Source organism: Bubalus kerabau, chromosome 17, assembly GCF_029407905.1.
Source record: "Bubalus kerabau isolate K-KA32 ecotype Philippines breed swamp buffalo chromosome 17, PCC_UOA_SB_1v2, whole genome shotgun sequence".
Lineage (NCBI taxonomy): Eukaryota > Metazoa > Chordata > Mammalia > Artiodactyla > Bovidae > Bubalus > Bubalus kerabau.
The window spans coordinates 26,934,199-26,950,703 of NC_073640.1; the positions used below are offsets into that span (position 1 = coordinate 26,934,199).

General features: G+C 37.1%; 2 protein-coding genes and 1 non-coding gene across 3 annotated transcripts in view; all 3 read left to right on the forward strand.

Moving 5' to 3' along the window:
• Positions 1-16,505, forward strand: part of LPCAT2 (lysophosphatidylcholine acyltransferase 2) — a 68,197-nt gene that overhangs the window by 40,391 nt on the left and 11,301 nt on the right. The window contains exon 12 of the mRNA XM_055551897.1: positions 14,584-14,682. Within this exon, the coding sequence (XP_055407872.1) occupies positions 14,584-14,682 (99 nt within the window). The remainder of the gene's footprint in view (positions 1-14,583; positions 14,683-16,505) is intronic.
• On the forward strand, positions 1,431-1,537 carry LOC129632639 (U6 spliceosomal RNA). The gene has a single exon (XR_008704627.1). It is a non-coding gene; the product is annotated as a U6 spliceosomal RNA (small nuclear RNA).
• Positions 6,813-7,890, forward strand: CAPNS2 (calpain small subunit 2). Its single transcript, XM_055551898.1, has one exon. The coding sequence runs from the start codon at positions 7,047-7,049 to the stop codon at positions 7,785-7,787; it is 741 nt and encodes a 246-aa protein (XP_055407873.1). The 5' UTR covers positions 6,813-7,046; the 3' UTR covers positions 7,788-7,890.

A 16,505-nucleotide genomic window follows, 5' to 3' on the forward strand; every position in this document is an offset into this window, starting at 1 on the left:
AGAGAGGAAGTTGCATGCTCAAGACTACACAGCTAGTTAGTCACAGGACTGGGACCAGAAGTCCTAGTTCAGTATTCTTTTTACTACAGACTGTCTCTGGACTTTTTAAAAAATAACTTTCTTGAGGCATATTTTACATTCAGCTATTTTAAGCATACAGTTCTATGATTTTTTTACTGTTTACCATAAATCAGTTTTAGAGTTTTTCTATTATTATTCCTTGTGTCCTTAACTGTTCATTCCTGTTACCTACTTATCTCCCGTCCCTAGGCAACCACCATAGAGTTGTAAGTCCCCGTGTGTTATTCTAGACTTGGTCTAGAATCAAGACTAGAGATTTTCTGTCTGTATAGATTTGCCTCTTCTGGACATTTCAATGAATGGAATCCTACGATATATAGTCTCGTGTCTGGCAGTTTTTGAGGTCCATCTGTGTTGTTGCATGTGTCAGTAATTTCATCCCTTTTTATTGCCAAATAATTCTCTATTATATAATGTATCATATTTTTGTTTATTCATTCACCTGTTAATGGATATTTAGGTTGTTGCTACTTTGGAACTATCATGAATAGTGTTGCTAATAGCATGTGAGTATCACTATTGACTTTTTAAGTTCAATAAGTTCAGTAACTCTTCCCCCCTCAAACTGAGGTTAAATTTTCCATTGAATGTGGCCTCTTCCCCTACTCTTTCTCTCCAGATCTGGACAGTAGAGTTTGCCCAGACAGCAACCAAAGTTCCTATTAATGGTCTAATAAATAGCTATAAGGGATTAAATAGTCCAGAGAAGAAAAGGCTTGTTAATCTAATAACAGTCTTTTATTCCATGATGGCTTATGAGAAACTGTTAGCCAAATGCTCTCTATCTTCACAGAAAATAAATGAGAAGAATTGGATTTAAACTTCAGCAAAAAACACTTCATATGGGCATAAGGAGGCACATTTTATATGGCAATGGATGCTGTCAAGTTAATTTTGCAATATTATAAAAACAAAGCCCATGTAATTTCCTCAGAGAGAAGCTTATATGAATGGATTTAAATCTGTCTGAGGCCAGATGGCCCCTTGTAATCCCCTAAAGGGAAGAAGTCCTTTTGTGGTGCTTCCTCAATGTGGTAAAGGAAGACATTTTGCGTTTGGTATTTACAGAGATCATTTCATGGTGCCCCTGAGACCAGTTATTGGAGTCCTAGTGCCATAAAACTAGTTGGCAGAGAATTTTATACAAAACACTAGGTGTGGCAGAAGGAGACCTTGCCCCCATGTCCTATGCAGAGCAGGGTCTCCCAGCTACTATTCTCTCCCCAGTCATAGATAGAATAATCATTATTTAATTCAAGAATTATACAGTTTATGAAGTAATTTTTCATTTAATCTCCTATTTGCACTTAAAAAGTTATTAAGTTATTGAACTTAAAAAGTTAACAGTGGTGCTCGCTTCGGCAGCACATATACTAAAATTGGAACGATACAGAGAAGATTAGCATGGCCCCTGCGCAAGGATGACACGCAAATTCGTGAAGCGTTCCATATTTTTTGGCATTGAAACATGTGTAATATCATATATGGAACGAGTTGCCAGTCCAGGTTCGATGCACGATACTGGATGCTTGGGGCTGGTGCACTGGGACGACCCAGAGGGATGGTATGGTGAGGGAGGAGGAGGAGGGTTCAAGGATAGGGAACATGTATATACCTGTGGCAGATTCATGTTGATATATGGCAAAACCAATACAATATTTTAAAGTTAAAAAATAAAATAGAAAGAAAGAAAACTATTAGGTCAAACAGCCAAAATAAATAAATAAAAGGTTTTCCTGAAAAAAAAAAAAAAGTTAACAGTGACACATGATTGCTATTAGCAACACTATGCATAATAGTTCCAAAGTAGAAAACCTAACTGAGCGACTTCACTTTCACTTTTCACTTTCATACATTGGAGAAGGAAATGGCACCCTACTCCAGTGTTCTTGCCTGGAGAGTCCCAGGGACGGGGGAGCCTGGTGGGCTGCTGTCTATGGGGTCGCATAGAGTCGGACATGACTGAAGTGACTTAGCAGCAGCAGCAGCAGCAGAAAACCTAAATATCCACTAACAGGTGAATGAGTAACCAAAAACGTGATATATTCATATAATGGAATACTATTTGACTTTATACTTGAAGCTTAGGAGTTTCCACAGTAGCCTGTGAGATAGACTCTGTCAAATGGCTATTCAAAGTCCTCTCCAATTTCATTCTATCCTATTGAGCCTTTATCTCCTATCATTTCCAGCAGTAAACTCTCATCATGTTGAACTATTCACCATCTATTGAATTCCACACATCCTTTAGTTCCTCTATATTTTCACAATACCACCCCTTCATGTATATCCTTTGTCTGTTTGGAGAACTCTGACTTAGCCTATAGTTAGGCCTACACATTATCTTTTCTATAGGTAAATGTTCTCCTATCCTTTGCCTCAACAGAACTTATTGCTATCCCCTTTGGGGACTCATAGTGGTTTGATAATCCACTGTTTAGATAACGTATTAGCTGTATGACCTTTTCAAAGTATCTTAACATCTCTTGAGTTTTTCTTTCCTTATCTTGAATGTTTGTGTCTTTCAGAGGAATTATATGAGACCTAGATACCAAAGAATATTATATGCAAATATTATATAGAAATGTAATAGTTTAGTATTAATGGTATAGATGTGAAATAGACTTCAGATTATAATTACAACACCTAGGTTTCTGTAGGTCTTCTTACCCATAAGCACAGTGACCCTGATGCATTCATCTATCTCTCTTAAATATTGAGTCTAAGTCCTGAAGCATGATAAATGAAATTGAATCATTATAAAGTAGACAGGGAGATACTATTATTACCATTTAGGAGATTGAAATTAAGGTCCAAAATGCTGAGAGATATAATGATTTAGTTACATCCTGGCTACTTTTCCCTGAGTTTACCAATAGAATTTCCAGAGACTTCTGGAGGACTTGTACTCTGATTCTACCTAGTATCAAGGCTGAGGTTTCTCAAGATATTGTCTGAGACTACCTGTCATAGACTGACTTTTCAAGATACATATTAAAAACATAAAATCAAATCTCACAAATGTAATTTTGAGCAAAAAAGCCAGACACACAAAATCAGAAAAGAGAGGACAATACTACCAACTTAACAGAAACAAAGGTATTAGGAAAGAGTGCTATGAGCAACTCTATGCCAACAAATTGGGTAACTTAGATACAGTGAACAAATTCCTAGAAATATACAACCTACCAAGACTGACTCACAAAGAAATAAAAAAATCTGAACAGACCTATAACTAGTAAGAAGATTGAATGAGTAAGTTTTAAGAAACCTCCCAACAAAGAAAATCCCAGGACCAGATGGCTTCACTTGTGAATTTCACCAAATGTTTCAAGAAGAATTAAGTATCAGTCCTCCTCAAACTCTTTCCAAAAATTGAGGAGGAAGGAATACTTCCTAACTCATTCTGTGAGGCCAACATTATCCTGATACCAAGGTCAGAAAAAGATACTACTGTTGACCCTTGAACAATGCAGGGGTTAGGGGAACCAACCCCTTGTGCAGTCAAAAATCTGCATATAACTTTAAAATCAGCCCTACATATCCATGGTTCTGCATCCACAGTTTCAAACAACCTCAGATGGTGTAGTATTGTAGTACATACATATTGAAAAAAATCCTAGTAGAAATGAACCCACATAGTTAAACCCATTTTGTTCAAGAGTCAACAGTACATGAAAAGAAAGCTAAAGACCAATGTCCATATGAATAGTCAAAAATCCTGAACAAAATATTAGCAAACAGAATTCAATAGCACATTAAGAGAATTTTACATCATGACTAAGTGGGATTTATTCCTTGAATGCAAGGGTGGTTCAACATGGAAAAATCAGTCAATGTAATGAACTACATTAACAGAATGAAGGGGAAAAACATGGTTATCTCAACTGATACAGAAAAAGCATTTGACAAAATTCTGTACTCTTTCAGATAAAAACACTTGGCAAACTAGGAATAAAAGTAAAGTACCTCAACATAATAAAAATCATGTATGAACAGCCCACAGCCAACATCAGACTCAATGGTAAGAGCCTAAAAACTTTTTCTCTGAGATTAGGAGCATGAAAAGGTGCCTGATTTTTGTTGCATCTATACAAAATAGTACTGGAAGTCATAGCCAAAACAGTTGGGCAAGAAAAGAAATGAAAGGAATGTGAGTTGGAAAGGAAGAAGTAGAATTATCTCTGCTCACAAAATACATGATCTTAGATGTAAAAAACCCTGCAGACAACACACACACATAACTGTTAGAACTAATAAATTCAACAAAGTTTCAGGATACAAATCAACTCACAAAACTAAGTTGTGTTTCTGTAAACTAACAATAAACAATCTGAAAAGGAAATTAAGAAAGCATTAAAAGGAATAAAATAGTTAGGAATAAATATAACCAAGAAGGTGGAAGCCTTATACACTGAAAACTGAAAACTGTTGTTGAAAGAAATTAAGGAAGACATGAATAAGTGATAAGACGTTGATGTTCATCTATTAGAAGACAATACTAAGATGTCAGTACTACACAAAGTGGTCTACAGAACCAGTGCAATCCCTATCAAAGTCTCAACAACATTTTTTAATAGAAGTAGGGAAATCCATCCTAAAATTCACATGGAATCTCAAGGGAGACTGAATTTCCAAAATAGTCTTGCAAAAGAGCAAAGTTAAAAGTCTTACACTTCCTGATTTCAGAACTTACTACAAAGCTGTAGTAATCCAAATAGCGTGGTACTGGCATAAACACAGATATATAAGCCAATGGAATAATATAGAAAGCCCAGAAATAAACTCATGTGTGTACATGTGTGTACATACAAATGATTTTCAACAAGGGTGCCAAGCCCATTCAATGGGGAAAGAATAATCTTTTCAACAAATGGTGCTGAGATAACCACAAGCAAAGGAATGAAGTGGACTCTTACCCTATGTCATATATAAAAATTAACTCAAAATGGATCAAAGACCTAAACCTAAGAGCTAAAACTATTATGTTTTGCCTTAGACAAAAACATAGAGGAAAAGCTTTGTGACATTGGATTCCTTGTTGATTTTTTGCATATGACACCAAAAACATGAGCAATAAAAGAAAAATTAGATAAATTGGACTAACTACATAAAAGTTAAAAACTTCTATGCATTGAAGGACACTATCAACAGAGTGGAAAGACAGCTCATGGAATGGAAGAAGATATTTGCAAATCATATAACTGATAAGGAGTTAATATCCAGAGTGTAGAAGGAACTATAAAATAGCAACAAGAAAGCAAACAACCCTATCCAGAATAGGCAAAGGACTTGAATAGACATTTTCTCCAAAGAAGGCATACAAGTGACCAACAGGTATATGAAAATTAGGGAAATGAAAATTAAAGCTACAGTAAGATATCATCTCATATCCATCAGGATGGCTATGATAAAAAAAAAAAAGTCTGAGGAAAAATTGGAACTCTTGTACATTGTTGGTGGGAATGTAAAATAGTGTAGCCACTGTGGAAAATAGTATGGTGGTCCTTCAAAAAATTAAAAACAGATTTATCATTTGATCCAGCAATTCTGCTTCTGGGTATATATCCAAAAGATTTGAAAGTAAGGACTTGAAGAAATATTTGTACACCTATGTTCATAGCAGCATTATTCACAAAAGCCCAAAGGTGGAAGCAGCCCAAGCATCCATCAGTGGAAGAATGGATAAACAAAGTGTTATATCCATACAATAGAATATTATTTAGCTTTAAAAAGGAAATAAATTCTGACATGTGCTACAACATGAATGAACCTTGAAGACATTATGCTAAGTGAAATTAGCCAGACACAAAAGGACAGATACTGTATGATTCCACTTATATGAGATACCTAAAACAGTCAAATTCATACAAACATGAAGTAGAATGGTGCTTGCCAGGGCCTAGGGGGAGAAGGAAATATTTAATGGGGACAGAGTTTATTTTGCAAGATGAAAAAAATTTCTAGAGTTGGATGGTGATGATGGTTGTGCAACAATGTGAACGTAGTTAATGCTTCTGAACTGTGTACTTGAAAATTGTTAAGATGGTAAATTTTATGTTATATGTATTTTACCACAATTTTTTAAAATTTAAAAACACAATACCAAAAAAAAACACATATGCTGTATGATTCCATTTATTTAAAGTACAAAATTGAATCTGTGGTGTTAGAGGTCAGAATAATGGTTACCCTTGGAAGAGGAGAGAGACATGAAGAAGCTTCAGGGGTCCTGCTTGTGTTCTACTTTTTGATCTGGGTCTTATAACATGGGCTATTTGCAGTCTGTGAAATTCTTTGAGCTATACATTTGTGATTTTTACACTTTTCTATGTGAATGTTATACTTCCAAAAGATTCCAGAAATGTAGATCATGAATGTGACACCAAACTGCGCAGAATCAGAAGCTCAGAGCATGGGATCTAGGGACCCTGCATTTAAAAAATCTCCCTTCCAAGTTTTTCTTAAGAACATTAGATATTGCAAATCTTGCAAAGGAAGAGAATTAGATAAATATTTTTCTAATGCCCAAAAATTCTTCAGTTGTGCCCTAGCAATAAATATTCCTTAGAGAAGAAATTCTTGATATCCTTAGGTCATTTACTTTCTTCTGCTAGGAAAATCCATGTCACCTGCTGAGAAAGAGAACTAAGAATAATTAACAGCATAGAAAAATCTGTAGTTTAATATATTATACTTAAAATATGATTTCTTCTAATTTGTCAGATATACTGTAATTTAGGAATATTTTATTGAGGCCCTCTGAAAAATGGCAGGTGCTAGGACCTAGTGGAATTCAGGCAACTTCAGTAGGAGGTAAAGCATCACACCCCAGGGTGTGGTACAGTGCAGGCAGGTACAGAAAAGCCAGTTCTTCCACATGTAAGCTACTTAGACTCCATTTCATCTCTCATACCACCTCCAAGATTTCAGCAGCTTTTATCCTTGCTGGGTAAACCAAAAGCATGTTTCTTGCAAAGGCTATATTGGAAGGAGCAAATCAAGGTCTTGGACAAGCCCTTGGAGGCCTTCTTGGAGGAGGTGATCAGAGAAGAGGAGGAGGGAATATTGGAGGGATAGTTGGAGGAATTGTGAACTTTATCAGTGAAGCTGCGGCTGCTCAGTATACCCCAGAACCACCACCTACTCAGCAACATTTCACCAACGTGGAGGCCAATGAAAGTGAGGAAGTTAGGCGTTTTCGGCAACAGTTTGCTCAGCTGGCTGGACCAGACATGGAGGTGGGTGCCACTGACCTAATGAATATTCTCAACAAAGTCCTTTCTAAGCACAAGGATCTGAAGTCTGATGGCTTTAGTCTTGACACCTGCCGGAGCATTGTATCTGTCATGGACAGTGACACGACTGGGAAGCTGGGCTTTGAAGAATTTAAGTATCTCTGGAACAACATCAAGAAATGGCAGTGTGTTTACAAGCAGTATGACAGGGACCAATCTGGATTTTTGGGAAGTTCTCAGCTTTGGGGGGCTCTGCAGGAAGCAGGCTTCCAACTAAATGAGCAACTTTACCAAATGATTGTCCGCCGATACGCCGAGGAGGATGGAAGTATGGACTTTAACAACTTCATCAGCTGCCTGGTTCGCCTGGATGCCATGTTCCGTGCCTTCAAATCCCTGGATAGAGATGCAGATGGCCTGATTCAGGTTTCTATCCAAGAGTGGCTGCAGCTGACCATGTATTCCTGAAGTGGGCATTAAGTCAGGACCCTCCCTGGAGGATAGGACTGCTAGAAGCCTAGCCATTCTTTCTGCATGGTTGCAGATACCCCATCTGGAGCTGTCATTTTTTGCCGAGTTCTTGCACAACAGGACCTATTTCTGAACTTGCGTTGCCCTTTATTGCTTAATTAAAACAGATTTTTCATGAAAAATATTCTGAGTGGTTTGTATGTTGGTTTTTTGAGATTTGGAATTTATATGGACCTATATATTTGATGGGGAGGCATGCAGAGCAGGCTCTCATGGAGTACATTTTAAGAGTACATTGCTTGTTTGGTGGATTAATTCCAAAAAGCAGGGAATTTGTTGTTGTTACTGTTAAGAATGAGATTTGGAAAAAAATCCTGGGATAAATCAAGAAAGCTCTCAAGAGACATATATTTTTCCTTCAAAAAGGTGAGGAGGTGGGAAATTCAAAATCTGTCTTTCTCTTAATTCATGTCTGGTCTTCCCATTACATTAAAAATACGCTTTCCTGGAAACATATTTAACTGTACAGAAACAGGCTCAGAAATGTGAAATTAAGCAGTTTTATATAAGGTAGTTTTTTTTTTAATGGTGGAGCAGCTATCTAAAATCTAGAATTCTTTAGTCTTATTTTTTCAGTAAAATAAACATGTAAAAGTTTTGTTTTGATATATTTATGGAGGACAAGAGTGTTGAGGAATGAAAGGGTATACTCATAGTTGAAATGTCACTGATTGCCTTAATGAATCAAAATGATCCCTCTTACATGTACTTCACACACCAAATCAGGTATGCCCAGCTGATGTTAGCCAGCTCTTGTCATGTCTTGCCCTGCCTCCTAGCAAGGAATATTCTTTCATTTGTTAGAAAACCGCAGACAGGGAAAAAAGTGAACAAAGAGAAAAAAAAAGAACATATATGCAAATCATATGTGTACATAAATGTACACTTATATAAATCATTATGTGTATATACATGTTGCTGAGTCTTTATTGCAGTGTTTCGCAGCCCTGACTGCAACTTAGAATCACTGGGAGAGCTCTTAAGGAATAGTGATAGCTGAGTCCCACTCCACATAAGTTAAAGAAAAAGGTTTAGAGGTGGGGCTCAAAGATGAGTATTTTTAAAGCTCCCCAGCTTTAAATGATTCTGATGAGCAACCAAGGTTGTCTGACAGTGCTTTAAGGTTAGGCTGTTTTACTGTATTTTTCATAGCAGCCTCAGTTGAAAACTGAGGCCCCGCAGAAGTCAGTGTTGCCAGTGTCCAAAAGAATGAAGATAGGAGTATGGAGAAACTGCCACCCAAAAAGCGGAGGCCTTCCTTGTGAATGCCCGTTGGTTTGGCTTTTTCTTTTTTCAAATATTTATTTGGCTATGCCGGGTCTTAGTTGTGGCACATGGGATCTTCATTGCAGCATGTGTCTAGTTCTCTGAGCAGGGATCGAACCCGAGCACCCTGCATTGGGAGCATGGAGCCTTAACATCTGGACCACCAGGGAAGTCCCTGTCTTTCTTCATTTTGATTCAGGTGTTGATAGCAGGATAAACCAGAATCTGGAATCCCCTGGCCAGTGGACTCAGCTAGAGAGGGCTCATTTGCAAGTGCTCTGTTCATCTACCTGCTATATAATTGATTTCTACCCCTCCTGTTTCGCTGGTTTTTAATTCATTCCCTATCTCCTACTGTACTTTGGAAGATCATCCTAAATTCAAAGATAAATCCTTCCTTTCTGACTCATTTGGAGGAAAATTGTAACTCTTAAAATGATGTAATTGGCCTATTAACAGACTCAGCTGCCTGTTAGAAATCCCCATTGAAATTGAGAGAGGTTGGCATTTGGCCTCTGTGTACACCATCATCACCGTCATATAATATTTATTGAATACCACATATGTGTGATTCTGAGTTGAGCCAAGCACAGAGATCATGTCCACTTTCCTCAAGAGAGTTGTAATTTAAGCTTGGTCTGGGGAGCTACTTAAACCAGGTGTGATTATATAAGAGTGAGGCTGCTGCCAGAAACCACACATTAATATCAGGATCCCTATTTTAGAATAAAGCCACTAATATGTTAGGCATGGATGTAGTAATGTAGCCAGGAAAGGGGAGAGCTGCCAAGGTGCCTTTTAAGGGCTAAGAATATTAAGTTTATAATTTAACCTTTCCACGTGATGGCTGGGGAAAAGAAAATGTAGGCCCACTTTTCTCCCCTCACTTCGTTCTAAATGTTTTATGAAAGTTAAGACAATTATCTCACACTAGGAGTGGCACTGAGTATTTCTCTTCCTCTTCATGTTAAAGGATTACTACTTTTATGATTCTCTTCCTGCATTCCAGGGCAAAACATTCTGATATTACTCAAGTTTCTCTTTTATTCTCTTATGAATTTGTATAAAACTTGTATAGATGACCCAAGGCACTAGAGTTGACCCCAGAAAATTTAGTTCAAAGTCTGGATTTTTCTAAGTAACCCAACCTTTGGCATTGTGTCAAACCAATATCTTAAGAAGTGATTGGATTTCTTAGTTTCCATTCAATTTTTTTTTAAGTTGATGTTTTAAAGGCAGATTTTCAATATAAAAGGAAGAGTTTACCTAATACTTTTAAAAAAATTTTGCCTTTCCTACTTGGAAAACTACTGATAGCCTAAGATGAAGGACTTTGATTTATATAACTCTATAATTTAAAAATTTTTAAGAGCAATGCAATCAATGTAGTAAGGAGAAAATAATAATGATTTGTTTAAATGTGACATTATACATTTACACTTTTAAATTGCAAAGTATCCCATATGATTTTGGAATACACTTAATCTTGATACAATCCACTGAATTCAATAACCTGTAGTAGCAGGAAAAAGAACTGTGTGTTCTGTACCTAAACACAGCAAATGTTCAAAAACATTCAAAATTTGTATATCATCTCAAAGTTCACTTTAAAAATATTTTTTGAGTAATAGTGCATGTGTTTTTTAAAGTTGACTTATGGGACTTCCCTGGTGGTCCAGTGGCTAAGACTCCAAGCTCCCAGTGCAAGGGGCCCGGGTTCTATCCTTGGTCAGGAAACTAGTCAGAGCTGAGTTCAAATGCGGCAAGTAAGACCTGACGCAGCCAAATAAATAAATTAAAAAAAAAAAAAAAAAGTTGACTTATGTATCAACTTCAGTCAGAAATTTCACCAGTAATACTACACAACTCACCCACAGTAGGGCCTTAAAAAATATTTGCTCAAGCACCTGCAGGGCACTGATATTAAATATACCTATTGATCCTGCAGTGCTTTCAGAATTACTTTTTTTTAATGTCTATTTTTAATGCTAAGTGGATTAAAACAATTTAATTCCTAGAAATTGATAATATAATTATGCAGATGGGTAGAAATATGATCTTAATAAGAATACTGAGGGAAACAGTACCTCTTCCTGAACTCTCCTGTATAACTGAGAGTTTATTGAATTTGAATAATAGTACTTTTCCTGAGAAGTTCAATTGATTTTTACAGGAAAAAACCCACAGATTTGAGGAATCATTTTTTTTTTTACTATGGGACTAATTTGAACTTCAAAATTTAAAGGACTGCATTTTACTTACACTTTTTTATTATCTATTTTTGAATATACCTGCTTTAATTTGAATGAGAGTCAGATTACCTAAATGTTAATTGTCGTTATGGCAATAATGAGTGTTGTGACCTCAAGTAAAACTTATGTCTTAATTTTTTATTAGTAAAAATGAAGAAGTTGGCTGGATGATTTCTAAGATACCCCCCAGTTCGAAATTTTATTATTCTGAATTTGTATGGTATAAAAAAAATGTATTGTTTTATTAGTCCAGTAATAAAATATCTCAGAATAATTTCCATAATATGTTTTTTCCTTCACATTATTAGGATAAAAACTCGCATATAATTTCTCATGTGATTGATTATCAAGAGTCTGCTTTAATATTCTTTTTTTGGTCAAAGCCACTCATATAAAACTGTTAATGAAAATCAGGGGCCCAGAATATTACCTTTATTTGTGAATAGCAGTAATATTACTATTACTAATTAGTAATATTACTATTACTAATTAATATTAATAGCAGTAATATTAAGAGTTCTTTAGATTTCTGGTGCTCCATTGAAAAATAAGTTATAATGCTTTACCTGTATTATAACATTGGATTTAGTAGTGTAAAATAAAATTGGATGCCTCACAATAAATTCAAAGGAGTATTTCAATAGGTGGTAACCGTACTACCTATGGTTGTATCTTCAATGTCCATAGATATTCTCTTTCTTAAAATTTATTTAATCAAAGCATTAAGTTGACTTACAATGTTGTGTTAATTTCTGCTGTACAGCAAAGTGATTCAGTTATACATATATATATATATATATTCTTTTTCCTATCTTTCTCTATTATGGTTTATCACAGGATATTGAATATAGTCCTGGATCATTCTTATATCTATTCTTCAGAACTTGTATTTAACACTTCTTTGTTTCTTAGTGGAAAAGAGAACAATTGCACAAGAAATTTACCTTATTAGGCATATATCCACAGTTCAATAAGCTGTTCAACCGCTAAGGCTTAATGAACAACAGCCCTCCATAGTACATAAGAAAATTAAATAGAGTCACAGCAAGGAAAATTTATGTCCCTTAAAAGTCTCCCATCTCTGAAACTTCTGGGGTGATGACAATGTCGCTGTCAGTTGTGGTAGTGGTTACCTTGGTGTCTACATTTTTTCAAAGAACCTTAAACTGTACCCTGAAAACTGATGCTTGTTATTGACTGTAAATGATACCTCAATGAAGTTGATTAAGGGGAAAAAAAATAACTCTTTTAGAGGCTGATAATCAGACAAAAGCGCTTCCTAGGTGTATCAGTGGTAAAAAACCCACCTGCCAATACAGGAGTCATGGGTTCAGTCTCTGGGTCGGAAAGATCCCCGGAGAAGGAAATACTGCAGATCCCACGCCAGTATTCTTGCCTGGGAAATCCCATGGGCAGAGGAGCCTGGCAGGCTACAGTTTATGGGGTCATAAAAGAGTCAGACATGACTTAGCAACTAAACAACAACAACAACAATAAATCAGACAAAAATGGAAGTCAGATCTGAGTTTTTAATCTCAGGAAGAAACCCTATTACTTCAGGGAACTCTTGAAACCTCTGTTTCTACCTTATCCAGTGGGCTGGTTAGTGAAGGTAAATTACTTTTTTTCGTTCCTACCCTGCAGTAAAATAAAGGTAACATGGTGACAGACTTGGTTGCTTTGAGAAGCTGACAGGGGACGTCCCTGGTGGTCCAGTGGGTAAGACACCACGCTTCCACTGCAGGGGGCATGAGTTCAATCCCTGGTCAGGGAACTGGGTCCCACATGCCACCATGACACAGCCAAAACCAAAACTCACAGAAGCTGCAAAAATGCTTCCCTAAAATAATGTACATATAGAAAAGGCACACCCTTTCAGGGGCTTCAAAGCTTTCCCTTTCTAGCTCATCTGTGAAACCCTAGTGAAGAACACTACCTGAATGTGTTAAGGTGAACCCAAAGTAGTAGGTAAGGGTAGATGAGGAAAAGGTAGCATGGTTTTTATCACCTACCTGTGTGTGCTAGGCAGTGAGAACACACTGTACAGAAGGAAGGCAACCCTTGCCCTAGGGGAACTCCTAATAGTTGAAATGTAGACACTTAGTCACAGTTAAAGATTATGGTCTTACCAGTACCAAAAGTCTGCTTACTTATCAAGTAGCACACTAACTTTGTTGTTACTAATTCGTAGCTTATCTGGAAACTCATCACTTGAAGATTTTGCTGCCAAAATGATCTCACACCTGGGATTATAATTATTGTGCTTGTTATTCTGTTTTTTTTCTCCCTCCTACTCCTCTCTCTCCTCCTCCATCTTTCTCTTCCACTCTCCGTCTCACTTTTCCTTTCTCCTCTTCCCCTTTCCTTGTTGTTTGTTTTGCCTCTTTTATCTCTTCCTTTTGTCTTCCCTCCCTCTCTTCCTTGCCTCTGTCATCTTTTCTCCCTCTCTTCCTTAAGCTCTCCTTTCTCCACATTTCATCCCCTCAGTGTTCCTGTCTAGGTGATTAGTTCATGTGCAGGAAAAACTGCATTCAGTCAGCATGGGTTAGAATTATCAACCCATCCTTTTGTATTGCCATCATGAAATACCTGATGAAGTGTATAGATATTAACATCATATGAATTAGTTTTAGCTTCCAGAGGCTTAGAAGTGCAGGATCTTGCAGGGCTTGATATCACTAAGGGGCCCTTGCCATTGCTCATGTTTGCTCACTTGCTCCTGCTTTATTGCAAATTAAGCCTGGAAAGAAGAAAGAATGTAGCTGTGATTATTGCCTCAATTTGCCCTTTTCCTTTCCCTTCTGTTTCCTACCTGTAGAGGGTCTCTTCGTGACCCACTGAGTGTTGGCCATCATGGCATGCCCACCATCAATGGTGGGATGAAGGCTTTGGTCTCACCTAGGAATGAATCCTCCATCCTGCTTCCCAGAGAGACTCCCATCAAGGCTGAGCTCAAAACCCCATACTGATATCCATAGAATCACTCTTAATGACCCTCAGGGATAAAATGTTTATATTTATCACTGAACACAAATCTATTTTTCTTCCCTCTGAATTGGGCTGCTCACTAGCTGTTCTATCTCAGTGTGAGCTTTTTTCCAAATAGACTCAATGCATGATGATGCTGAGTTGCATGGCCTGCCTGAATTTCACCTTGTGATTAATAGTTATTCAACCAATGGCCCTGCTAATTGATTTCACCCATCCTTTCACAGAACCACGATGGCAGTATCGACTTCCGAGAGTATGTAATTGGCCTGGCTGTCTTGTGCAACCCCGCCAACACAGAGGAGATCATCCAGGTGGCATTTAAGGTACTGTCAGCCCCACTGAAAGCATCTAGATCTGTCTCATAAACAAGTGTTGACTCTAAGTGTATTATTTGAAAATCAGTTCATCCATTACAAGTGTTTATAGATTTGCTGTGACATGAACACGAGAATAATGTGATTAAGACAATCGCTACTGAGAATAAAGAAAACACAAGCATCCATTTAAGCAAAAAAAAGTCTTTGGAAGCAGCCCAGTTAGCAGCATCAAGATTGAAGAGCAGGTGATTTAATAAATTAGCTAAAAGATTATTTCTTTTCAGCCTCCCTGTTTGGGAGCCCCAAAGTGAGGTTTATAAATAAACACGACCTGCCTCTTGTCATCCTAATTTGCCATGCAGAAAGTTTTGATCCATCCTTATTTTTTCACTCTATGTGTCAGAGATGTTTTTGGCAATCTTTTCCTGATGAAGTTATTTTGTTGTGGTGGTATCAAGTGATAAGAGTCCACATACATGACTCAGAAGACACATAGTGAGATCAAGTTTTGATTTTACTTGAGAACAGAGCATGTATGATTAGAATTCGGAAGGGAACATCCCATTCAAATACAAATTAGATGAAGCACCTTTCATCTCTACCATGATGTCTTGGATTTCCACCCTGTATGTTTCCTGTTGTATCATATATATTGTCATAGCAGGATGGGGGATTAGGGGGCAATGAATAAAATCCATGTCCCCCATCCCCAGCAGAACTTAATGGAGGTTTAAATGATGAGAACTCAGATTTCATTTATCACTTATATGTGCAAAAATAGGGGAAGAATACATTCCCAAAGTATGTTTCAATTCTTTAGAGATGAAAGGTGCTTCATCTAATTTGTATTTGAATGGGATAATCATACATGCTCTGTTCTCAAGTAAAATAAAAGCTTGATTTCACTATGTGTCTTTTAAGTTGTGTATGTGGACTCTTTTATCATTCAGCCACTTGAGTTTCTGCTTCATCCACCATATGCCTGGGGACCTTCCCCATGTCTGTTTCCTACTCTTATTTCTTCCTGATTTTCTCAGAGAAGAATATCCCACTGTGTCCTCAACAAGTGTCTTCCCCTCTATTATTCAGGAAGACTCTTCCTCCCAGAGTCCTTTCTCACGTCTTAGAGACCGTCCTGTGTAGCCTCAGGAATTTCCATGTGTTTTGTCATTGACAGAGAGCCCCCAAGTTGACTTTTTATTTCAGATTGTTTTCAACAAAAATTACTGCTGGGTCTATAAAGAACCTAAGAGGCTGATGCTTAGCAGATGGTCACAAGGAAAGGGCCAGAACACTTTCCAAGTTGAAAACTTTTGGCTTTTACAGACTTATTCATCGTAAAACCTAAAATTATACACATAGCTAACTTATTCCGATACAGTTATTTCTGTTCCCGTTCTGGGATTTTCTGTGTGATTATAAGTTCAGCTGGGCAAGTGGTCACTTTGGGCTTACCAATGAAAGACCTGATAGAAAATTTGGCCCTTAATCATAGTAATTATTGTTTTTAAAGAAGTCCTGAGATTTTTCTGTAGCCTAGACCTTGGTTTTGGTGGGGGAGAGGTAGGGAAAGGAAAGGAGAACTTAAAACTATAATTAGCTCTTTTTTTCAGTAAGGCAAGTGTCACGGTTTATTTTGGTTATTTTTTTAACCTTCTCAAGGGTGTTTGAAGATTTTGAAAATGATTTTGGCATGCTTCTATGTTTTTCATTTAGCAGTATCATTTTATATATACAGGATCCCTTCTCATCCTTCTATTTGAGTAATGCTTCACAGTTAACTGCCCATCTTTGATCATATTTCATCACCATGGTGACCTTTAGAGGTA

Excerpts from the sequence above, each read along its gene's own strand:
- CAPNS2 (XM_055551898.1), top strand. The coding sequence starts at position 7,047 with ATGTTTCTTGCAAAGGCTATATTGGAAGGAGCAAATCAAGGTCTTGGA.